General features: G+C 44.9%; 1 protein-coding gene across 4 annotated transcripts in view; it reads right to left on the reverse strand.

Annotated features, from left to right (window-relative positions):
• LOC115113333 (tetratricopeptide repeat protein 7A-like) overlaps positions 1-25,869 on the reverse strand; it is a 45,506-nt gene that overhangs the window by 18,422 nt on the left and 1,215 nt on the right. For 3 of the 4 annotated variants that reach the window (XM_029640859.2, XM_029640856.2, XM_029640860.2), the window contains exons 2-16: positions 25,128-25,326; positions 23,614-23,777; positions 23,157-23,325; positions 10,126-10,256; positions 9,868-9,995; positions 9,511-9,589; positions 9,218-9,387; positions 8,136-8,199; positions 7,460-7,597; positions 6,832-6,915; positions 6,084-6,188; positions 3,311-3,428; positions 2,908-2,965; positions 2,409-2,481; positions 2,104-2,264 (exon numbers count right to left, since the gene is read on the reverse strand). In XM_029640859.2, coding sequence (XP_029496719.1) covers positions 2,104-2,264; positions 2,409-2,481; positions 2,908-2,965; positions 3,311-3,428; positions 6,084-6,188; positions 6,832-6,915; positions 7,460-7,597; positions 8,136-8,199; positions 9,218-9,387; positions 9,511-9,589; positions 9,868-9,995; positions 10,126-10,256; positions 23,157-23,325; positions 23,614-23,777; positions 25,128-25,326 — 1,841 coding nt within the window. The remainder of the gene's footprint in view (positions 1-2,103; positions 2,265-2,408; positions 2,482-2,907; positions 2,966-3,310; positions 3,429-6,083; positions 6,189-6,831; positions 6,916-7,459; positions 7,598-8,135; positions 8,200-9,217; positions 9,388-9,510; positions 9,590-9,867; positions 9,996-10,125; positions 10,257-23,156; positions 23,326-23,613; positions 23,778-25,127; positions 25,327-25,869) is intronic. The other variant, XM_029640857.2, reaches the window with a different exon arrangement.

Genomic DNA, 25,869 nt, shown 5'->3' on the forward strand with positions numbered 1-25,869 from the left:
TATGGAGAAGGAATGTGTCTGCATATGCATATGAGGGAGAGAAATTACTAGAATATAAACTTTAAATGATACATATATATACATATACAATACCAGTCAAAAGTTTGAACACACCTACTCATTCAAAGATTTTTCTTTATTTTTACTATTTTCTACATTGAAGAATAATTGTGAAGACATCTAAACTATGAAATACCACATAAGGAATTATGTTGTAACCAAAAAAGTGTCAAACAAATCAAAATATATTTATATTTTAGTAGCCACCCTGTGCCTTGATGATAGATTTGCACATTCTTGGTATATACTCTCAACCAGCTTCATGAGGACTGCTTTTCCAACAGTCTTGAAGGAGTTCCCACATATGCTGAGCACTTGTTGGCTGATTTTCCTTCAATCTGCGGTCCAACTCATACCAAACCATCTCAATTGGGTTGAGGTTCGTGTGATTGTGGAGGCCAGGTCATCTGATGCAGCACTCCATCACTCTCCTTCTTGGTCAAATAGCCCTTACACAGCCTGGAGTTGTGTTTTGCGTAATTGTCCTGCTGAAAACAAATGATACTCCCACTAAGCGCAAACCAGATCGGATGGCGTATCGCTAGTGTTACCAGCAAAGCACCCCGACACCATCACACCTCCTCCTCCATGTTTCATGGTGGGAACCACACGTGCGGAGATCATCCGTTCACCTACTCTGCATCTCACAAAGACAAGGCGGTTGGAACCAAAAATCACGAATTTGAACTCATCAGACCAAAGGACAGATATCCACTGGCCTAATGTACATTGCTCATGTTTCTTAGCCCAAGCAAGTCTCTTCTTATTATTGGTGTCCTTTAGTAGACATTTTGCCTTCTGGTAGGCCGTCATTGTAAATAAGAATTTGTTCGTAACTGACTTGCCTAGTTAAATAAAGGTTAAATAAAAAAATTAAAAAGAAATAGTTGTGATTTCTTTGCAGCAATTCAACCATGAAGGCCTGATTCACGCAGTCTCCTCTGAACAGTTGATTTTGAGATGTGTTTGATACTTGAACTCTGTGAAGCATTTCTTTCGGCTGCAATTTCTGAGGCTGGTAACTAATGAAATTATCCTCTGCAGCAAAGGTAACTCGGGGTCTTCCTTTTCTGTGGCGGTCCTCATGAGAGCCAGTTTCATCATAGTGCTTGAATGGTTTTTGCGACTGCACTTGAAGAAACTTCAAAGTTCTTGACATTTTCCGGATTAACTGACCTTCATACAATGTAGAAAATTGTTTTTTTTGTTGTTTTTTTAAACCCTGGAATGAGTAGGTGTGCCCAAACTTTTGACTGGTACTGTAGATATTATATATATATATATATATATATATATATATATATATATATATATATATATATATATATAGCTACAAATACGATATAAATGCAACAATGTTTGATTCGCTCTTCTCTGACTCCATATCTCCTTATTTATCTGTCTCTATATCACATTAATTTACCGCTATCTATTTTCACTGTACCCCTCTCTTCTTGACACCATAGAGACCAACACTGACCCCAAATGGTCGTGCTGTGAAGAACATGTGTCTTAGATCATTATTGCAGACGCTAGGGTGAGGTGGCACTGCGAAATACTCAAAATAGCACGTGGCTTTCAAATATGCATACTCTTCTTATAGCAAGGCAACACTGTGGCATGGGCCAATTGCATGATCGACTAATAATGTGTGTCTGTGGTCTTTCATTACTGCATAATGTTGTCTGCTCCTTAGAGAGAGGGAGTACTGCAACTCCAACCTACATGGAAGAGTTGGGGTCAGTGCGGCAGTGTGAAAAGGGTAAGGGTGTGTGAGGGTAGACTCCTCAGCGCAGTGCGGATGCCCGGTCTGGCACATCTAAATAAGGCCTTCAGTGAGTGTGTGTGGCTCTGGTGAGGAGCTCAGACACCCTATCCCCACACAGAGGTCTGGGCCTGGGCCTCCAGAGCACCCGGCTGGGTGACACACACCAGAGTTAGGCTCTCTCACCCCACACACACACACACACACACACACACACACACACACACACACACACACACACACACACAGTTCCATAATACAGGAGAGTGGCGACCTACTTGAAGTTCTCAGGGTGTTGGCTGAGCGCTAGTGTGAGGGTTTCGAGGGCATGTTGGTGGTGTTTCTGGGCACTAAGCAGAAGGGTCAGTAGGTGGAGGGAGTGCAGGTCGTCCCCACGCAGAGACAGAGCCACCTGCAGGGGATCCATGGCAGCTGCCACCTGCTCACACACATACCCACAGTGAATGGGGAGAGGAGAAACCGAAGGACAAGAGACGCAGAAGATCCAAGATGGAGAACCACTATGAGGAGCCGTTATGGTGTGTGTACTACAGTATATGTGTGTGTGGCAGTGCTGACTGACCTGGCGTACAAGAGCCAGCTGGAGAGACAGGTAGAGAGCAATCTTAGCATCATGGGGATCTAGTGCATGGGCTCTTCAGAGGAGAGAGATCACACTCAATGACAATGCAGAATAACACACAAACTGTAGTGTACGCTAACTATAAAAACAAACGCACAGGTTAAGACCAACCTAGATTGACAGAGTGGCCTTGTGGTTAGATTGTCCACCCTGAGATTGGAAGGTTGGGAGTTTGATCCCCGGCTGAGTCACACAAAAGACTGTAAAAATGGGATCCGATGTGTCTCTGCTTGGCATTCAGCATTAAGGAGATAGATTCGGGGTAAGGCCCTGTGATAGACTAGCGTGCTGTCCAGGGGGTGTACTTGTACATCAAGCTGCCTCGCGCTACAGAAACAGGAGACGGGCTCCTGCTCCTATGAGCCGTTCTGAATTGCACAAGCCAAGCCTCGTGGCAAAGGATACTTACTTAGACTGACAGAGAGAGGTTGGTACGTACTTATGCAGATTTTGCAGTGCTCGTCTGTTGAACCCATCCCGATCAGCTTTCAGAGTGGCTGGAGAGAGATTAGGTACAGATGGACAAAACCATCAGTGGAAAACAAGGCATTTTGGGCGACATTTTCATAGTGGATTATAATGAGGTTTACGGTATTTATCGCACAGTTCTGAATCCTGAAAATATTAGTCGCCCTTTGCGAGTACCACCTCATATTCATTCCTACACAATTCACCTTGGAATTAAATACTGCACAGGCGACGGGGAAGGCCAATTACTGAAAGTGTGGATTATCAGGACAAGTGAGTTCAGTGGGTTCTCTCAATGGCGGATTCCAAGGGCCACCGTTTGTTAGAGGAAACCAATCCTGCCTCGTAGAGCATCTCATAGTGGTGTCTCTTACCGTCAGAGGCCTGCAGACTGCAGCACAGCCCCACAGTCAGGTACGCACGGGACAGGAACTCTGCAGCCTCCTCTCCCATGGACACCACACTCTGAGACAGGGCCTCAGCCTCCTCCAGCTATCACACACAGATACACGCAAAGATAACGGCCCGATGTGGTATGGGTCTAGTCTGCTGAAGTACTTACTAACCTTGTGAGCTCAACTGTGAGATCAAGGGTTTAAAAGGCATGTTCAGTAGGTTTCGGATTGTCTTGTTTAGTGAGCTTTTGTGTTTGTATGGTATAGAGCGTTTGTATAGTCTGAAGGGCTGTATCGTGGGCAGTGTGTGGTTAGTTTAAGGACACTGTAGATTCAGGTGAAGAACAACGCACTAGAGTCCCCCGTGTGGCTGAGCTGGGACGAGGTAAAACCGTGTCACTCAGTGTGAGGTATGGGGAGGGGTCGGTGAATTGCCTTTGACACGGTGCCAGCAGAACAGCTGCTTAGACTCTCCCTGACTGTCCCCCCTCCCCTTTACTCTCTCTTTCTATCTCTCCCCTCCCTCATCATCCTCCTCCTCCTCATTCTCTATCCCTCTCTTTCTCAGAATACGGACACTATCAACAAAGTTCCATACAATAGAAAGAAAGAGAGCCATTATGTTATTATGGGATATATCCATTTGAATTGAGTTCCTTTTTGACAGTGTCCATTTTGATTTAAACAAAAGATATTTGCCCATGGAAATGGCTAAACATTTAGGAGATAAAGGTGCTCCTTTATTCAAGAGCATGTTGTGTCTCTACCGATGGCGGGCACAACACAAATGACCCAACTCAGATGATGTCAAATTAGGATCTAAGCTACAACATATGCGAATATGAAACAAAACGGAGTTGACACGTTTTTAGATAACGTTTAATGACATAAATGTCACCAAAAAATGTCATTTTTCCCCAAGACATTTAAAATAGTTTGACAACCCTGTTTGTAAGCTTTTAAATAATGTTAATCTCAACAGTTTGTTTATATTTTCCAGTGATTCATTTTTATTTTGTATTGTTTAATACTAACATAAGATTATTCAAATATGCATTATTAAATGCTCCAGGGGTAATTCCGTTAGCATGTTTTTCTAGATTTAGAACATAAAACAACATTTAAAAAGCAAACATTATGCTTTAGGTCTGGCAAAGCAAATACTTCAAAAGTTTAAGCATACTGTTGTAGAACAGTGTTAAAAAAAACATTGTTTTATAGAATTTGGTGGTACATCCAACTGGCCTCACAACAGCAGACCATGTGTAACCACGGCAGCACAGGACCTCCACATCTGGCTTCTTCACCTGCGGGACCATCTGAGACCAGCCACCTGCACAGCTGATGAAACTGTGGGTTTGCACAACCGAGGAATTTCTGCACAAACGGTCAGAAACCGTCTCAGGAAGCTCATCTGCGTGCTCGTCATCCTCACCAGGGTCTTGACCTGACTGCAGTTTGGCATCGTAACCGACTTCAGTGGACAAAATGCTCACCTTCGATGGCCACTGGCACACTGGAGAAGTGTGCTCTTCAAATCAAATTGTATTGGTCACATACACCTGGTTAGCAGATGTTAATGCGAGTGTAGCGAAATGCTTGTGCTTCATGGATACATCTCAGTTTCAACTGTACTGGGCAGACAGCGTGTATGGCGTCGTGTGGGCGAGTGGTTTTCTGATGTCAATGTTGTGAATGGAGTACCCCACGGTGGCAGTGGGGTTATGGTACAACGAACACAATTGCATTTTTATCGATGGCAATTTGAATGCACAGAGATACCGTGACAAGATCCTGAGGCCCATTGTCGTGTCATTCATCCGCCACCATCACCTCATGTTTCAGCATGATAATGCCCAGCCCCACGTTGCAAGGATCTGTACATTATTACTGGAAGCTGAAAATGTGCCAGACTTGTCACCCATTGAGCATGTTTGGGATGCTCTGGATCGACGTGTAAGAGAGCTTGTTCCAGTTCCCGCCAATATCCAGCAACTTTGCACAGCCACTCTATTCCCAGTCATGTAATAGGGCCTAATTAGGGCCTAATTTATTTATTTCAATTGATTGATTTCCTTATATGAACTGTAACTCAGTAAAATCTTAGAAATTGTTGCATGTTGCGTTTATATTTTTGTTCAGCGTAATAATATTGAAAACATTTGGAAAATTCTGAAAAAAAATCTTTTCCCTTTTTAAACTCCCTAAATGTAATTTTTACAATCAAATAATGCAACAAAAATCATATATATTTCTGTCAACAATAAAAATAACATTCCACAGTCGGACACAAATCCCTATTGGTCACTCCACTCCTACCAACTAGGGGTCAAAGACCCTCGAATGACTCTAGTCCCAAAGTCCCAGACCCTGACTCCTAGAAAATACAGTGCAAATGTGTAGTTCCAAGGGTCAAGATGTGTGTAATTTGTTGCTCTTTGGTCCCATAGTATCCTATTGTGATTGTAAGGCTGTAAGCTCCTTAGTCTCCCTAGCCACATCTGATCTCTAGCCCCTCTGTTGCCATGCCACCATGCGTCTCCTAATCCTACACTACCCCCCTCCTGGATCAACAACAGGCCAGGCTGGTTATCACAGTGGTTGGGGCGGAGGTGGGCGTTCGTGTGGAGCGCGGTTATGTAATAATGGTTGCGGCGATTCTGAATGGTGACCGACGGCCCGTATGGATGGTATGCATAGCATGTCGTGTAAAGGTATCGTGAAATAGAGAGAGACTGTGTGTGTCATTCACCCAGTGCAGTTGGCCGATGCAGACTTTGGCGGCCAACATGGGCAGTGAGGGGTCCTCGGGTCTCATCCTGGCACACTCCTTGAGCACAGACACGGCGCCCACACCCTGTAAAACACAGGCACACACGCATGGTCACTGACACGTCGAGAAAAGTTGTCACACACACACACACACACACACACACACACACACACACACACTCATGCTTACGCACACTCTCCTACAGTGTAGACAGAGACAATCTAGTCTACTGATATAACAGGAGCATAGATCACGCGCATATTTACTTTCCGTATAGAATAACACAGAAAGGGAGTCATATAGGTCATTCATCAATGCACCACACACACACACACTCTCTCGCTCCCTAACACACACAGCTGGCCCTAAATAGAAGCAGATCCGACGACACTGAGCCCCCCCCCCCCCCATCCTTATAGGGAGCAGCCTATTTCCAGAGTTCTGCATTGATCTGCGGTGTCACCTCATCCTGCAGGCAGCCAGACCGGGGAGGAGATTCGGTTCCAGATCTTTCGATCTGTCACACTCCTCATCTCTCGTCATCACTCAGTCCTTCTGGTTCACGCATTCTACTGACTAACGCACACACAACCTCACAGCAACATTTAGAGGATGAGTGATTACATATGCTTGCAAGCAGGTAGTATGCCAGATTAGAGTAGGATAGTGTGTGTGTGTGTGTGTGTGTGTGTGTGTGTGTGTGTGTGTGTGTGTGCGATGAGCTCACCTTCCCACACGCCATGAGTGACAAGCCCAACTGGTGCCAGAGGTGGAACTCATTAAATGAGAACTTCATGGCCCGCTCCAGACACTGGAGGACACACACACACACACACACACGAGATATTAACCCACATTGTTGAAGGAGAGTGGGGTTGAAGGTTGAGGGTTAGATGTTAATCTGACTAGTGGCCCACGCCATGACACCTATGAGAGGAACGACGTCAGTCAGGCAGACAGACATAACCAGCGACGTGTTGTTAGCAAGACTAGTGATACCCTGCATGGGCCCCAACACGTGAGAGGGTTCACCTGTCTGGCCTAGTGAGGCAGTGCTCACTCTCATTCGCCTGGAGAGAAAAAAACACTGCCAACCTGAACGTAAAGAGAGAGAAGCCTGGGTAAGCTAGAGAGAAAGAGAGAGAGGGAGAGAATAAGGAGAGGAATAGAGAAAGAGGGTGAGAGAGTCAGAGATTCTCTTAGAGAAAGAGCGAGAGAGTCCCTAAACCTGCTCAAAAGTGTACGACACAACAAGGACATGAAACAGTTGTCAGAGGCAAAGCTTTCCCTTCACACTGTGTAGCTAGTTAGGTTTCAGTACTTTGGCCTCCAGTGTTTTTTCGAGGCAGGCTTACCTCAGACAGCATGGCATACTGCCCCCTCCTGGCCATGCCGATGCTCAGCAGGTCGTAGACAGAGGTGGCGTCCTGCAGACTGGTCTCCCGCTCCTCCCTATGGTCGGGGGCTCGGCTGATGACTGCGTCTCCGCTGGCCTATAGGGGGCGGGGGGGAATCACATAGCTGTCTAGGATCCGATTCATACCAAGGCTGTTGCGGCAGAAGGCCTATGAAGTGGCTTAATCTGCTGGTGTCCTTTCCTTCACCTGTATAGACAGAACTAGCGAAAGCCAGCCTAACTCCTGTCAATACATTTTGAGATCAACGTAGAATCTACGTACTGCACATTGTAGATGAAGGGGAGGGCACAAGAATATCCACAGGAATGTCCAATCAATGTCCAATCAACACAACACACAGGTAAACAGCAATTTCAGTAATAGATATAGACTCAGGGGGGAAAGAGAGAGGGAGGGAGAGAGAGAGATACTGTACTTCAAAGTGATTGGTGGGAGGAATGGGAAAAGTGCCAGAGAAAAAGGAGAGGGACCAAGGAAGTTGGCTCTCTCAGGTATCTCTCACGTGCAGGCACATACACATGTACCAAACGTGTACACACGTACGTACGTGCACGCACACATTTGTGAGAGAGAGACAGACAGACAGACAGAGCGAGAGATAGGGCTGTCTCACCGTAGACTCTGTGATGAGCAGCAGGAGCACGGCCTCCTCAACCACGTCCTGGGGACAGAAGACGCTGCAGGGAAACACAGGAAACGGGAGCAGGAAGTGACACGTCACGCAACTGCCCCGCGCCGTGGCTAGATCGCAGGGAGCGTCCTGTTTCTACTTCACCTGCTCTCGTGATATAACACAACCCTCCGACCAACCCGACAGTACGCCACTCTCTCAGGTGTCTCTCACGCGCACGTGCACGCGTATAGTACACTCGTACACGTTTGTGCATGTGCTCATATTAACTGCCCTCTGGCTGAGCCCATGATGTACCAACTAAAGATACAATTGCAAGATACTGTCAGGGCACTTCTAAACAAGTAACCCATGACAACAAATCTGCAATTGATTTCCCTGAGTGCATTCTCACTCGTGCATGTTGTCTGGGGTGTAGGGTTTGATATCGTCTTGAGGATAGCGCAGACCCATAAGATCCTATCGTAGAGATGGCGGAATGGCCAAAGGTAGGTCCCCGACAAAGCCTTTGAAGTTCGACAATTTGCATGGGAGACGTAACCGAATAGAACTGGTCTCAGTGCGACATCTTGGAGCCTTGGGGGGGGAAAAAGGCAATGGAAGTGTGAACGCAATGTACAGTACGTGTGCTTCTATAGGAGAGGTGGCTGAAGTATACCGTTGATCGCCGAGCACTATAGTAGCATGGATAAACGCCTTAGCCGCAGAGCTTCTAGCCAATACGAGGTCAGAAAGTGGCGAGAACAAGTTATGTTCCATGTGTGGGTTTTGTATGAATGGAACAGTGGACGCCTCGGCCTCTAGGGAGGCCTGTCTTTGACCTTATTGATGCTCTGGGGTTATTTAAGCTCAACGGTTCAGTAGGAGTACACACAACCCCACTGTAGGGGAATGTGAGCTAATCTCTCAAGCCAGTGCTAATGCTGAATGGGGATTGAGTAATACCAGTGGATTAATGGGACTACACATGTATAGAAAAGACAAGAGAGGGGAGAGAGAGAGAGAGAGAGAGAGAGAGCGAGAGAGAGAGAGTGGAAGGAAGGAAATAAGTAGGAGGTATCGACCTGTCAGTACTGTAGCGTTGGGGTGGTTTGGGAGAGGGGTACATGGCATCCTTTGGGCCGGCGTTCCCTTCTCTCTGCAGCCAGGCGGAGGGTGGGAGAGACATGGGCGCCCAGTAGCTGTCCTCACTCACCGAGCTCAGCAACACCTCAGCCAGCTTCCGCGCTGCAGCCTATGAGACACGTTTAACGTACCGTAACGCCACAGAACACGACTAGGATTTAACTAGAGCCAGGACCGTTTCCCTGACTTAGTCAAGTCGCGTCGTCGTAAACATAAAATACATTATTCTCACCTTCCTGAAGCTCTGGGAGCCTCGAGACTCCACCACCCTGAGGACCCTGCGCAGCTGGTGGGCTCCCTGGGCCAGGTGCCTGACAGACAGACAGACAGACAGACAGACGCAACAATGAAACAAGTCAAATAGCTGAGCTGAGGGTTATTCAGAGCGGTTCCACCTAAGCATAAATGAGTGGAGCTCAATCGTGCCACTACAAGCAATAACTCTGTCCTATCTGAGGTGCAATACTGACACCTACTGGTCAAAAGCAAAAGTGCCATTCGCTGTTGCTGAAATCACAATGCACTGTTCCAGAGCGGAAGAGGGGAAGCCTCCACCATCTTTGACTGCTCTACTGGGCCATTGACTCACCCCCTATGCAGCAGGCACAGGTATGCACTCTGTAGAGCCGCCTGCTGGAAGAAGCCCAGGTCAATGTCCAGTGGTAGAGGGACCAAACCGGTCTTAGCTGCTTTAGAACTAGGGTTGACCACCATCTGCTAACACAACAGTAAAAACTTCAGATAAAGTAAACACATACACCAAGTAGTTTTGTGCTGCTTTTCATCAGGAAATAACATGTATTATCTGCAATGGGGGTAGAAACACCCAAGGAAAACACACACACACCTTGTCGAGTTCTTGCAGGTAAACGAGAGAGGTGTCACAGGCCCTCAGGTAGCAGGAAAGACATTCCTCCTCTCTCTCAGACAGACGGACACGGGAGGCAGCTGACACTGCCTGGTGGTCCAGGGACAGACCTGAGAGATAGGGAGAGAGGGAGATCGAAAGAGAGTCAGACAGAAAGAGAGAGACAGCAAGAGAGAGAGAGAGAGAAAAATAAATAAATAAAGTTTTTTAGTTAGGTGATGCATTTGACACTGAAAACAAATACTGTTGCTGGTAGGAAGACGCCAGTTTGTTTAGTATGGATAATGTGACATTTCGAGACAGTCAGTAGATGGCTGGAGGGGGAATGTGGTTATTGGCATAAATAAATAGAGTGAGAGGAGACCTCCAGGACTGCAGGGCGGTAGGGACGACAAGACCAGACGCCAGCCTTAATCAAATAAGGAGCAGCTGCCAATAGACAATATCTCATCTAACAAATATTCCTATCGCATAACATTCCCTAAACAATATCATGGAAACTTTGTAAAGATGCTGAGAAACTATGCAATGTCAAACCCTTTACATAGTTGAGTGATTCCCATCAGGTCTTCTCTCTCTTAAGCAATCTTTATTTTGAACATATTGGCTTGACTCTAGTATTGTTCTTACATTACTTATAGTCCATGATGGTTTATTAAATGGTAGACCTCAACAAGGCTATTTCATGAATTATTCCCTTCAATTTAAGCAGCAGACACTGTGATGACGTCAATGTGTCAATGGCCAGGAAGCAATGACTCTTTGAATGTAATGAATCTCATGATGATGAGTGATACTTATCAAACACAATTACCCAGACATGGACCAGCAGTGTGCTGTGACAATGGACAATGCCCTCTGTTTAACTGTGTGCGTGCGTGTTGCGTGTGCAAGTGGAAACCATCCTCACCACAAATTCTGATGACAGATACTCACTACCCTAGGAACAAAATCTGATTAGTTCCAGTCCAACTATATATAAAGGGTTCCCTAGAGCAGTGTTTCCCAACTCCGGTCCTCAAGTACCCACAACCATACACATTGTTGTTGTATACCCGTACAAACACCTCATTCAACTCATCTTACAGTATTTCGCAAATTCGGTCCTCAGGACCCCAAGGGGTGCAAGATCTAGATTTTGCCCTAACACTGCACAGCTGATTCTAATAATTAAAGATGAACGATTACTTGATTATTTGAATCAGCTGTGTAGTGCTAGGGGAAAAAACTAACAGTTCACCCCTTGGAGTCGCGAAGACTGAGTTGCGGAAACACTGCCAAGGGCTTGATGATTAGTTGACAAGTTGAATCCGGTGTGCTTGTCTGGGGCTACAAAAAAAAATGTGTATACTGTTGGGGGTACCCGAGGACTGGAGATGGTAAACACTGCTCTAGAGACAGCTTTATTGAATTACTTAGACTAAATTCTGAATAGGCTCCCATTATATTTGTAACCACTGCTGAAACCAGGAACTGATTTGGTTTGTGGAACAAACAGACACGAAAACACACAAATAACATGAACTATCCTGTTGCCTAGTCACTTTACCCCTAACTATATGTGTTGTAAATATTTGTCTCAAATTCCTCGTATACCTCCACATTGACTCAGGACTGGTACCCCATGTACAGTGGGGCAAAAAAGTATTTAGTCAGCCACCAATTGTGCAAGTTCTCCCACTTAAAAAGATGAGAGGCCTGTAATTTTCATCATAGGTACACTTCAACTATGACAGACAAAATGAGAAAAGAAAAATCCAGAAAATCACATTGTAGGATTTTTTATGAATTTATTTGCAAATTATGGTGGAAAATAAGCATTTGGTCAATAACAAAAGTTTATCTCAATACTTTGTTATATACCCTTTGTTGGCAATGAGAGGTCAAATGTTTTGTGTAAGTCTTCACAAGATTTTCACACAGTTTCTGGTATTTTGGCCCATTCCATGCAGATCTCCTCTAGAGCAGTGATGTTTTGGGGCTGTTTCTGGGCAACACAGACTTTCAACTCCCTCCAAAGATTTTCTATGGGGTTGAGATCTGGAGACTGGCTAGGCCACTTTAGGACCTTGAAATGCTTCTTACGAAGCCACTCCTTCGTTGCCCGGGCGGTGTGTTTGGGATCATTGTCATGCTGAAAGACCCAGCCACGTTTCATCTTCAATGCCCTTGCTGATGGAAGGGGGTTTTCACTCAAAATTTCACGATACATGGCCCCATTCATTCTTTCCTTTACACGGATCAGTCGTCCTGGTCCCTTTGCAGAAAAACAGCCCCAAAGCATGATGTTTCCACCCTCATGCTTCACAGTAGGTATGGTGTTCTTTGGATACAACTCAGCATTCTTTGTCCTCCAAACACGACGAGTTGAGTTTTTACCAAAAGGTTCTATTTTGGTTTCATCTGACCATATGACATTCTCCCAATCTTCTTCTGGATCATCCAAATGCTCTCTAGCAAACTTCAGACGGGCCTGGACATGTACTGGCTTAAGCAGGGGGACACGTCTGGCACTGCAGGATTTGAGTCCCTTGCGGCGTAGTGTGTTACTGATGGTAGGCTTTGTTACTTTGGTCCCAGCTCTCTGCAGGTCATTCACTAGGTCCCCCTGTGTGGTTCTGGGATTTTTGCTCACCGTTCTTGTTATCATTTTGACCCCACGGGGTGAGATCTTGCGTGGAGCCCCAGATCGAGGGAGATTATCAGTGGTCTTGTATGTCTTCCATTTCCTAATAATTGCTCCCACAGTTGATTTCTTCAAACCAAGCTGCTTATCTATTGCCGATTCAGTCTTCCCAGCCCGGTGCAGGTCTACAATTTGGTTTCTGGGGTCCTTTGACAGCTCTTTGGTCTTGGCCATAGTGGAGTTTGGAGTGTGACTGTTTGAGGTTGTGGACAGGTGTCTTTGGTACTGATAACAAGTTCAAACGTGCCATTAATACAGGTAACGAGTGGAGGACAGAGGAGCCTCTTAAAGAAGAAGTTACAGGTCTGTGAGAGCCATAAATCTTGCTTGTTTGTAGGTGACCAAATGCTTATTTTCCACCATAATTTGCAAATAAATTCATTAAAAATCCTACAATGTGATTTTCTGGATTTTTTTTCTAATTTTCTCTGTCATAGTTGAAGTGTACCTATGATGAAAATTACAGGCCTCTCTCATCTTTTTAAGTGGGAGAACTTGCACAATTGGTGGCTGACTAAATACTTTTTTGCCCCACTGTATATATAGCCAAGTTATTGTTACTCATTATGTATTTATTCCAAGGCAGTTAACCCACTGTTCCCCGGGCGCCGAAAACGTGGATGTCGATTATTTAACCCATCCCCTCTGATTCAGAGGGGATGGGTTAAATGGGGAAGACACATTTCAGTTGAATGCATTCAGTTGTACAACTGACTAGGTGTTCCCCTTTCCCTTTCCTTTCTTTTACAGCCTAAACGAGACAGTAGGGGGCTGTTCGTTTGCCGACGGTGCAGTCTGTAATAGGGACCACCACTGCTGGGCGACTGATGGCCATCATTTTCATCCATTTCAACATGTAGAATTGGTTTGCAAATTACAGCCGGCACTCTGCTCAGGAGTGCTAAGTTTCTCTCGGCAGGCAGAAACTCGACAATCCTACCGGTCTGGTCGTGCCTTTAGAGTAAAGACTGAACTGATCTACATTCAAATAAACATACCTGGGGTATGGAGACACTGATCGACATTCATATAAACATACCTGGGGTATGGAGACACTGATCGACATTCATATAAACATACCTGGGGTATGGAGACACTGATCGACATTCATATAAACATACCTGGGGTATGGAGACACTGATCAACATTCATATAAACATACCTGGGTTATGGAGACACTGATCGACATTCATATAAACATACCTGGGGTATGGAGACACTGATCTATATTCATATAAACATACCTGGGGTATGGAGATACTGATCCAAATTCACATAAACATACCTGGGGTATGGAGACACTGATCGACATTCATATAAACATACCTGGGGTATGGAGACACTGATCTACATTCATATAAACATACCTGGAGTATGGAGACACTGATCGACATTCATATAAACATACCTGGGGTATGGAGATACTGATCTATGTTCATATAAACATACCAGGGGTATGGAGACACTGATCTAAATTCATATAAACATACCTGGTGTATGGAGATACTGATCTATATTCATATAAACATACCTGGGGTGTGGAGACACTGATCAATATTCATATGAACATACCTGGGGTATGGAGACACTGATCTAAATTCATATAAACATACCTGGGGTATGGAGATACTGATCAATATTCATATAAACATACCTGGTGTATGGAGACACTGATCTTTACTCACATAAATATATACCTAAGGTATGGAGATACTGATCTTTACTCACATAAATATATACCTACGGTATGGAGATACTGATCTACATTCATATAAACATACCTGGTGTATGGAGACACTGATCTTTACTCACATAAATATATACCTACGGTATGGAGATACTGATCTACATTCATATAAACATACCTGGGGTGTGGAGACACTGATCAATATTCATATGAACATACCTGGGGTATGGAGACACTGATCAATATTCATATGAACATACCTGGGGTATGGAGACACTGATCTACATTCATATAAACATACCTGGGGTATGGAGACACTGATCTATATTCATATAAACATACCTGGGGTATGGAGACACTGATCTACATTCATATAAACATACCTGGGGTATGGAGACACTGATCTAAATTCAAATAAACATACCTGGGGTATATGGAGAGACTGATCTATATTCACATAAACATACCTGGGGTATATGGAGAGACTGATCTATATTCATATAAACATACCTGGGGTATGGAGACACTGATCTAAATTCATATAAACATACCTGGGGTATGGAGATACTGATCAATATTCACATAAACATAACTGGGGTATGGACACACTGATCTATATTCACATAAACATACCTGGGGTATATGGAGAGACTGATCTATATTCACATAAACATACCTGGGGTATGGAGACACTGATCTAAATTCATATAAACATACCTGGGGTATGGAGATACTGATCCAAATTCACATAAACATAACTGGGGTATGGAGATACTGATCCAAATTCACATAAACATAACTGGGGTATGGAGATACTGATCCAAATTCACATAAACATAACTGGGGTATGGAGATACTGATCAATATTCACATAAACATACCTGGGGTATGGAGACACTGATCTAAATTCATATAAACATACCTGGGGTATGGAGATACTGATCCAAATTCACATAAACATACCTGGGGTATGGAGACACTGATCTATATTCATATAAACATACCTGGTGTATGGAGACACTGATCTATATTCACATAAACATAACTGGAGTATGGAGATACTGATCCAAATTCACATAAACATAACTGGGGTATGGAGATACTGATCCAAATTCACATAAACATAACTGGGGTATGGAGATACTGATCCAAATTCACATAAACATAACTGGGGTATGGAGATACTGATCAATATTCACATAAACATGATCCAGAATGTCCCTAGCAGGTACCCAACTTCTCTCCTCCGGGCCGTAACCCTCCCAGTCCACCAGGTACTGGAATCCGCGTCCCCTCCTTCTAGAGTCCAAAATACGATTGACAGAAAAGGTGGGTTCCCCATCAACAAGTCGTGGCGGCGGGGGAACCGGGACCGGTGGGTTAATGCGTGCCTGAAACACAGGTTTTATTTTAGACACATGAAAGGTAGGATGAATTCTCCTATACGCCGGAGGAAGCTGGAGCCGGACCGCCACCGGACTAATGATCCTGGTGACTTTGAACGGGCCGATAAATTTGGGGGCAAGCTTGTTCGAAACGGATCGGAGTGGAATGTTCTTAGTAGAAAGCCACACTCTTTGGCCAACGACGTATACCGGAGGCTTCGACCGGTGGCGATCGGCCTTAGTCTTGGTGCGCGCCCCACCCGGAGAAGAGTCTCACGGGCTCTGCTCCATGCGTGACGGCACCTCTGGATGAAAGCGTGAGCGGAGGGAACAGACACCTCGGACTCCGTACTGGGAAAGATAGGTGGCTGGTAACCTAAACTACACTCAAACGGAGAGAGACCCGTGGCTGCCACTGGCAACGAATTGTGAGCGTACTCAACCATAGAGAGTTGTTGACTCCAGGAAGAGGGATTCTTAGAAACCAAACATCGCAACACTCTCTCCAAATCTTGGTTGGCCCTCTCCGCTTGACCGTTGCTCTGGGGATGAAACCCTGAAGACAGGCTGACACTCGCTCCCAGTAACCTACAAAACTCTTGCCAAAACTTGGACACAAATTGGGGCCCCCTGTCAGAAACTACGTCCATCGGCAGACCATGTAAGCGAAAGACGTGATCCACGACAGTTACCGCTGTCTCCTTGGCAGATGGTAATTTAGGCAAGGGAATAAAATGAGCCGCCTTCGAGAACCGGTCCACCACGGTCAAAACAACCGTCTTGCCCTGGGAGGCGGGAGGCGGTAACAAAATCTAGCGCGATGTGGGACCAGGGTCTCGAAGGGACCGACAGCGGTTGGAGTAACCCATCTGGGGGTCGATTAGAAGTCTTCCCAGTGGCACAAACCGAGCAAGCCAAGACAAAACTGTGAATGTCACGAGCCATCAGTGGCCACCAAAAGCGTTGCTTAACCAAAAAGCTAGTGCGACTGACTCCTGGATGACACGCTACGTTGGAGCAATGCCCCCACCGAATAACATCGGACCGACACCCCTCCGGCACAAACAACCGATTAGGCGGGCAACCGGGCGGAGGCGTTACCCCTTCTAAGGCCGTTTTGACCCTCGATTCAACCTCCCATGTGAGTGTGGAGACCACTAGGGTCCCGGGTAGGATGCACTCGGGAGTGGATGGGCGTTCGGAATGGTCAAAAATGCGAGAAAGGGAATCGGGTTTGACATTCTTGGAACCCGGGCGTACGAGAGAGAGAAGTCAAAACGTCCGAAAAAGAGTGCCCACCGCGCCTGCCTGGAGTTGAGTCGCTTGGCGGTTCTGATATATTCCAAATTTTTGTGATCGGTCCAAACTATAAAAGGTACCCCGAACCCTCTAACCAATGGCGCCACTCCTCCAGTGCTAACTTCACTGCCAACAACTCTCTGTTGCCAATGTCGTAGTTGCGTTCCGCAGGTGATAACCGATGGGAAAGGAACGCGCAAGGGTGCATCTTGTCGTCAGAAGAGGAACGTTGGGAAAGTACCGCACCTACCCCCACCTCTGAAGCGTCCACCTCCACCACGAACTGACGCGAGGGATCGGGAGCTATGAGGATGGGAGCCGAAACAAAGCGGCTCTTGAGTTTGACGAATGCAGCCTCGGCTGTATCGGACCACCTGAACGTCACTCTGGGGAGGTTAAGGCGGTAAGAGGAGCGACTATCTGGCTAAAGTTGCGAACGAAACGCCGGTAGAAATTGGCGAATCCCAGAAACCTCTGTAGGGCCTTACGGGAATCTGGGCTTGGCCAATCCACCACAGCCTTAACCTTGTCAGGATCCATGCGAATACCTTCAGTCGAGACGATGTAACCTAGGAATGGAACGGATTGTGCATGAAAAATGCATTTCTCCGCCTTGACAAAAAGTCCATTCTCCAACAACCTCTGAAGCACTCGTCTGACGTGCTGAACGTGTTCCTGGAGAGAAGAAGAAAAAATCAGTATGTCATCCAGGTAAACATATATGAACTGATCAATCATATCTCTCAGCACGTCATTTACGAGTGCCTGGAAAACCGCTGGGGAGTTGGATAGCCCAAAAGGCATGACCAAATATTCGAAGTGCCCTCTGGGGGTGTTAAACGCGGTCTTCCATTCGTCCCCCCCCCTTATGCGAACCAAATGATATGCATTACGTAAATCCAACTTAGTGAACACGGATGCTCCCTGTAACCTTTCAAAGGCTGAGGACATCAACGGTAAGGGATAGGTATTTTTCACTGTGATGTTATTCAACCCACGGTAATCAATGCAAGGACGCAGAGATCCGTCCTTCTTCTCCACAAAGAAGAACCCCGCCCCGCTGGAGAAGAGGAAGGACGAATGAATCCAGATGCCAGAGAACCAGAGATGTATCTCTCCATAGCCTCCCTCTCAGGAACAGAGAGTGAATATAACTTGCCTTTAGGCGGAGACTCACCTGGCAATAATTCTATTGCACAGTCATAGGGACGATGCGGAGGAAGAGAAGCAGCACGGGACTTACTGAACACCTCCTTCAGGTCGAGGTATTCAACGGGCACGTTAGACAAATCCACCGCCTCCTCTAGAAACACAGAATCAGACACAGACGAACAAGCAGACACTAAACAGGACTCAAGACATTTGTTACTCCACATGGATATAGAATTATGACCCCAGTCAACTCTGGGGTTGTGTTGGGTGAGCCAAGGGTGGCCGAGAACTAATGGTGCAAGGGGTGAGTCCATGAGTAGAAATGATAGTGTCTCAGTGTGATTGCCAGAAGTGATGAGTGTGATAGGTTCAGTGGTGTGAGAAATGTTGGGTAGTTCTTGACCATTGAGAGCGTTGACGGATATCTTGTGCGTGAGTGAGGTGATAGGAATCTGGAGTTTGTGAGCGAGCTTAAAGTCCATGAAATTACCCTCTGCTCCTGAGTCCAGTAAGGCTTGGGTGTCGTGCGTGTGGTTGGCCCATCTTAGTCTTACCGGGAGGAGAGTAGATGATGAGGTCTTCTCTGTGGTGACACCACCCGATAGTAGCCTCATTCTTACTACCGGGCCTAATCTTTTACCGGGCAGGAGTGGATAAAGTGGCCCGCTCTACCACAGTAGAGACAGAGTCCTTGGGATCTCCGCCTCTCCCTCTCTTCCCGGGAGAGGCGAGCTCTCCCAGCTGCATGGGTTCGTGAGCGGAGGTTGAACTGGCCGTGTTCCCGCCGCTGGCATGCCAGCCCTCCGTGTCGTTATACGGTCTGTTAGGGCATGCTCGGCGGCCAACACGACTCAGACGAGCGTCGACCCTCAAGGCTAGTTCCACTAGTCCATTTAAACTCCTGGGAAGGTCCAGAACATAAATCTCCTTCTGGATCCGGTCCTCCAGCCCATGCAGGAACATGTCCCACTGCGCCTCCTCGTTCCACTGACACTCTGCGGCCAGAGTGCGGAATTGGATGGAGTATTCCGATACTGAACGGTCTCCTTGGCGAAGGTCAGCGAGTAGTCTGGCCGCCTCCCTACCCGCCACGGCCCGATCGAAGACCCTTCTCATCTCCTCGGAGAGTGTCTGGAAAGAGGTGCAGCATGGGTCCTGGTTCGCCCACACCGCCGTTCCCCAAAGAGCCGCTTTGCCTGATAGCAGTGTGAGTACGAATGCTACCTTAGACTGTTCACGGTTGAAGGTCCGTGGCTGCAACGAGAAATGCATGGAACATCTCGTAAGAAAAGCTCTGCAATAGTCAGGATCACCTGAATAACCCTCTGGTGTCGGTAGCCGTGGCTCTAGCTGGGAATCCGGCTCTGGCGGGGCGGGTTGAACTGCCGGTGTAGGTGGCGCAGCGAGACCCCTCAGATGTTGTAATTGTTGGGTCAGCTGGGATACCTGCGTCGCAATGGCTTGTACTTCCCGACCTGTGCTGGAGATGTTCTCCTCTTGTTGATCCATTCTCGTGATACTACGGGAAATGAATTCGGTCAGACTCGTTGAACTCGCTGCATCCATGGTCTGGTCAGATCGTTCTGTAACAATACAGAGGCGGATGCAAGATGCAAGCAACGATGGTTTAATGAATACAGGTTACAGCAGCAACAGGACAGACAGACTGTACTCAGACGGAATCCAACCCAGGGACTAGGGCGCATCCTCCTATGTGAGCGTGCTGAGAAACCCAGGGGAGAGTGTCCGGATGGGTAGGAAGGAGCACAGCAGATAATCCACACAAGGGCGGCGAGAGATGAGTACGGACACACGACACAACCTCAGGGAAGTAACAACGATCTGACAACAAGAAACACTGGTTACAGAACATATAAAGGGAAGATAAGTGATTCCAGCTGGCGCAGACAATCAGGCCGAGATTGGGAACCACGCCCACACAAACACGGGAGAGAGAGAGAGAGAGAGAGAGAGAGAGAGAAAAGGAGGCAGTGGATTCATGAACCGTGACATGGGGTGTGGAGACACTGATCAATATTCATATGAACATATCTGGGGTATGGAGATACTGATCTACATTCATATAAACATACCTGGTGTATGGAGATACTGATCTACATTCATATAAACATACCTGGAGTATGGAGACACTGATCTAAATTCATATAAACATACCTGGGGTATGGAGATACTGATCTATATTCATATGAACATACCTGGGGTGAATGGAGATACTGATCTATATTCACATAAACATACCTGGTGTATGGAGACACTGATCTTTACTCACATAAATATATACCTACGGTATGGAGATACTGATCTACATTCATATAAACATACCTGGTGTATGGAGACACTGATCTATATTCATATAAACATACCTGGAGTATGGAGACACTGATCTATATTCATATAAACATAACTGGGGTGTGGAGACACTGATCTATATTCATATAAACATAACTGGGGTATGGAGATACTGATCCAAATTCATATAAACATAACTGGGGTATGGAGATACTGATCCAAATTCACATAAACATAACTGGGGTATGGAGATACTGATCAATATTCACATAAACATAACTGGGGTATGGAGACACTGATCTATATTCATATAAACATACCTGGGGTATGGAGACACTGATCTATATTCATATAAACATAACTGGGGTATGGAGATACTGATCTATATTCATATAAACATAACTGGGGTATGGAGATACTGATCTATATTCATATAAACATAACTGGGGTGTGGAGACACTGATCTATATTCATATAAACATAACTGGGGTATGGAGATACTGATCCAAATTCATATAAACATAACTGGGGTATGGAGATACTGATCCAAATTCACATAAACATAACTGGGGTATGGAGATACTGATCAATATTCACATAAACATAACTGGGGTATGGACACACTGATCTATATTCATATAAACATACCTGGGGTATGGAGACACTGATCTATATTCATATAAACATAACTGGGGTATGGAGATACTGATCCAAATTCACATAAACATAACTGGGGTATGGAGATACTGATCAATATTCACATAAACATAACTGGGGTATGGACACACTGATCTATATTCATATGAACATACCTGGGGTATGGAGATACTGATCAATATTCATATAAACATACCTGGTGTATGGAGACACTGATCTTTACTCACATAAATATATACCTACGGTATGGAGATACTGATCTTCATTCATATAAACATACCTGGAGTATGGAGACACTGATCTAAATTCATATAAACATAACTGGGGTATGGAGACATTAATCTAAATTCATATAAACATACCTGGGGTATGGAGACATTAATCTAAATTCATATAAACATACCTGGGGTATGGAGACACTGATCTAAATTAATATAAACATACCTGGGGTATGGAGACATTAATCTAAATTCATATAAACATACCTGGGGTATGGAGATACTGATCAATATTCATATAAACATACCTGGTGTATGGAGACACTGATCTATATTCATATAAACATACCTGGGGTATGGAGACACTGATCTACATTCATATAAACATACCTGGGGTATGGAGACACTGATCTACATTCATATAAACATACCTGGGGTATGGAGATACTGATCCAAATTCACATAAACATAACTGGGGTATGGAGACACTGATCTATATTCATATGAACATACCTGGGGTATGGAGACACTGATCAATATTCATATGAACATACCTGGGGTATGGAGACACTGATCTAAATTCATTTTAACATACCTGGGGTATGGAGACACTGATCAATATTCATATGAACATACCTGGGGTATGGAGACACTGATCTAAATTCATTTTAACATACCTGGGGTATGGAGATACTGATCAATATTCATATGAACATACCTGGGGTATGGAGACACTGATCTAAATTCATTTTAACATACCTGAGGTATGGAGACACTGATCAATATTCATATGAACACATCTGGGGTATGGAGACACTGATCTAAATTCATATAAACATACCTGGGGTATGGAGATACTGATCAATATTCATATGAACATACCTGGGGTATGGAGACATTGATCTAAGTTCATATAAACATACCTGGGGTATGGAGACTGATCTTTACTCACATAAACATACCTGGGGTGAATGGAGATACTGATCTCTCCAACCAAGCAGACGTTTCCCAGTCCCATTTCATTCTAATGATTGTATTCATACAGCCTAGAACAGGTCACTTCTAAACCCATACAAGGTTATAGTCATCACAGGCCTATAATAACTCCTGCCATGGGAGATTAGGAACTAGATCATTAGGTACATTTATGCACAGTGCTGTTCAACTTGAGTGTTTTTCAGGGAAACGTGCCAGTCTACAGGCTTTGGTTTTCTCTTTGTCTAGTTCATTGGAGAGGAAGTAATGCCAGTAATGCAAATCATATCTGAGTTCCATGTAATCATAACACTGTACAGATGGAGACTAAAACCAGAGCATACCTGATAGAAATCATCATTTGTAGCTCTGGGCTCGTATTCAAATAGCGTCTCAGAGTTCGAGTGTTGATCTAGGATCAGTTTCGATGTTTGGATTATAATGAATAGATGCTTGATGAAAACTCTGGTCATTTGTTTACTTTGTGCATTGAATGTCCATTTAGCATAGGTCATAATCAAGTAAAATTCTCAGGTCTCAGAATGTTTAGTCTGTCTGCTAAACAAATACCAGACAGATCAAACATCATGTGTTTTCCATATTCCATATCACCCAGTATCTGCCTATGAAAGGATTGGTACCTTTGATGACAAAGGCCTCTGCGAGCAGACGCAGGTGGTAGAGGGGCTGCTCATCCCCCGTCAGCTCGTCTATACCCACCCTTGCACACATGCCCTGTGCGTCATGGTAACAGCCCTGGACATAGTGTATTTTGGCCATCAGAAGAAGAGCCTCGTTCAGGTGCCTGGGCTGTGTGGGGACAGACAGACAGAGAGACACGACACAAGGGCTGTGAGTTTTTGACACAACAATGACAAACAGGCAAGTAAACCAAGGGAAGGCAGCCTGAACCATCATTTTATTGTTAAGACTGTTACTAGAGACTAAGTGAAGAGCGATAGAGAAAACAGGTAAATGTGAAAATAATAGATTCATTGGAAACTTGGTGAGATAAGTTAACGAGATAGAAAGCTGAGTACAATGGGAGGAAGTGAGGTGTAGAAGGAGATGACACAAAGGGGAGATGCTCAGACTGACCACCAGCTGTCCCCTGCTCAGGATGGAGTTGAGGTAGCCCTTGGACCGGGACAGTTTGGGCTGGTTGATGTCCGTCAAAGGAGTGGCGTTGCGTAAAAGACTCAGGTTGTCCTGTAGACACTCCTCCAGAAGGGCCTCGGCCAATAACAGCGTCCCGTAGTCATCTGGAGAAGGGCAGAGGGAATTGGGACAGAATTCAGAGTAGTGGAAGGTTAAGTGGACTGAGTGCAGAGTGGAAATTCAAGGTCAGGGGTGAGCAACTTTGGAAGCCAAAATAAACCCAGTCCATCATAGCATCATTTCCCAAAAGCCCCAGAGAGAAGCGAGAAAAAACACCAGTGGTGTCTAAAACTATAGTCACTGGATGGCAATAAAAGTCACTTGTAAACACATTCTGGATTAAGGCTTCCTGTTTGGTCCAGGTCTCACTTCTCTCACTCCTCTCCCGTCTCTGGTGGTGTGTTCTGATGCCAAGTCTGTGACTGGTGTTTATGTTCTGGCATCTCTGACATACTGTAGCCAGTCGTGTTTATGAGACTGTCCCAGTCCAGGTTAATCACTGAAAGGGAGGATCGGGGCTGCAGAAATGTATAATGTGACATGCAGTATGGTGTCTAAACACATAAAACAAATCATTCGGCTCTATAAAACATTAACGACAGAATAACAGCAATGTGTTACAAATCAGTTTCACTGGGAGCGTTAATGTGGTGCATAACTTCTATGAATTATTCAGGAGAGGAACAAATCCTCTACATAGCATCTGGATAAAGTGACATTATTTTTAACACACTGTTGTAATCTCCAAACTTCCTGGTCAGAGACTGATTATGATGTCACCATTGTCTTGAATTGCAACAACTAGGGACAGTTTCAAGACAGAGGGAAAACTGTCACTGTCAAGGCAGACAGCATGCCAGCTAGGGATGACTTGAATTCTACACACTTTAGTCTAGAATAACACATTAAGAGTTCTGTACACTTGCAAGCATGTTGAAAACAGTTTCAGGTGGGCAGTGGGCACTCCATTCAGCCAATAATATATTTGGTTATTGACACAATAACAGTGGCAAGCAGCAAGGTCATGAGCCATGTCACCTTACCCCATGTTTATTTTAGCCAGGTGAGGTAATTAGCTACATTAGCCTACCTACTGAGTGTTTGAGTGGTGTCTTTGAATATATAGGCTCACATACATTGAAAATAATAAAAAGGTCAAAGAATTACAGTGATAGTGACAACCAGTTAATACATGTTCATTACAACATGTTCTGTGTTTTGAACATTGTCCATTGAGAAGTGTATGGTATTGATGTAGACAACTAACAGCTTCAGATACGCATAAACTGCAGTAAAGTTGTTCGTGGTTTGCAGAGTAGGGGAATGACATTGAGCTTACTTGCAGAGTACCAAGTCCAACACATGCGGAACTATTGCCATCCCTGCCCGGACATGTGACAAAAACTTACCGAGAAAAAAAACTATACAAAAATCCGTCAGTCACCAGCACTCACCGTCTTCGTGAAATCGTGCGGCCACTAGTTGCTCTACGATAGGGGGTATCTTGTCCCACTGGCACTCTGCTCTGTAGCGGTCGATCTCTGCTTCCAGACGGTATTGCGAGAAGGAGACCCTGCTGGTTGCCATGCCCGCTCTAGATCCCGATCTGTCTCGGTGACCGTACTCCCCTGATACCCGGGGAGTAACTGCGGACTGATAAACAGAACACGATACAAGTGTCATGTATTCTATGAGCATGTGCTGCTGCCCTACCTTCCCTTATACACATTATTGGTGGACATGTCAAAATAATGTTTGACCACAATGTATTCTTAAATAACACACACAAACAAAATGAGTTTTAAACAAACTCAAGATACTATTGTACAGGTGATTCAGTTTGATGATGAGATAGGAAGATGTGTGTATACCCATTATGTGATTTTTTATATATTTTTACTTTCGTAGAATCAGATTTGTTTATATTTCATAATAACTATCTATTCAATGAATTAGCTTATTATATAGCCAGTCGATATATATAACTAATTGGAGTCGACTCTACCCTTATATGCTTGTATTTATTTTGCATACAATAGGCCAACACAGCACAAAGATTTTAGGAAACAATAATGCTTGTCGAAGTATTTGTTTTTTTTCTTCTTATTTTCTTTAGCCTATTTACGCTACAAACCATTTGCTATCATATATGCCACTGTAAAGCGTTTGTATTGAAGTGCATTTTGTCCTTGATAA

This window comes from Oncorhynchus nerka, linkage group LG28, assembly GCF_034236695.1.
Source record: "Oncorhynchus nerka isolate Pitt River linkage group LG28, Oner_Uvic_2.0, whole genome shotgun sequence".
Classification (NCBI taxonomy): domain Eukaryota; kingdom Metazoa; phylum Chordata; class Actinopteri; order Salmoniformes; family Salmonidae; genus Oncorhynchus; species Oncorhynchus nerka.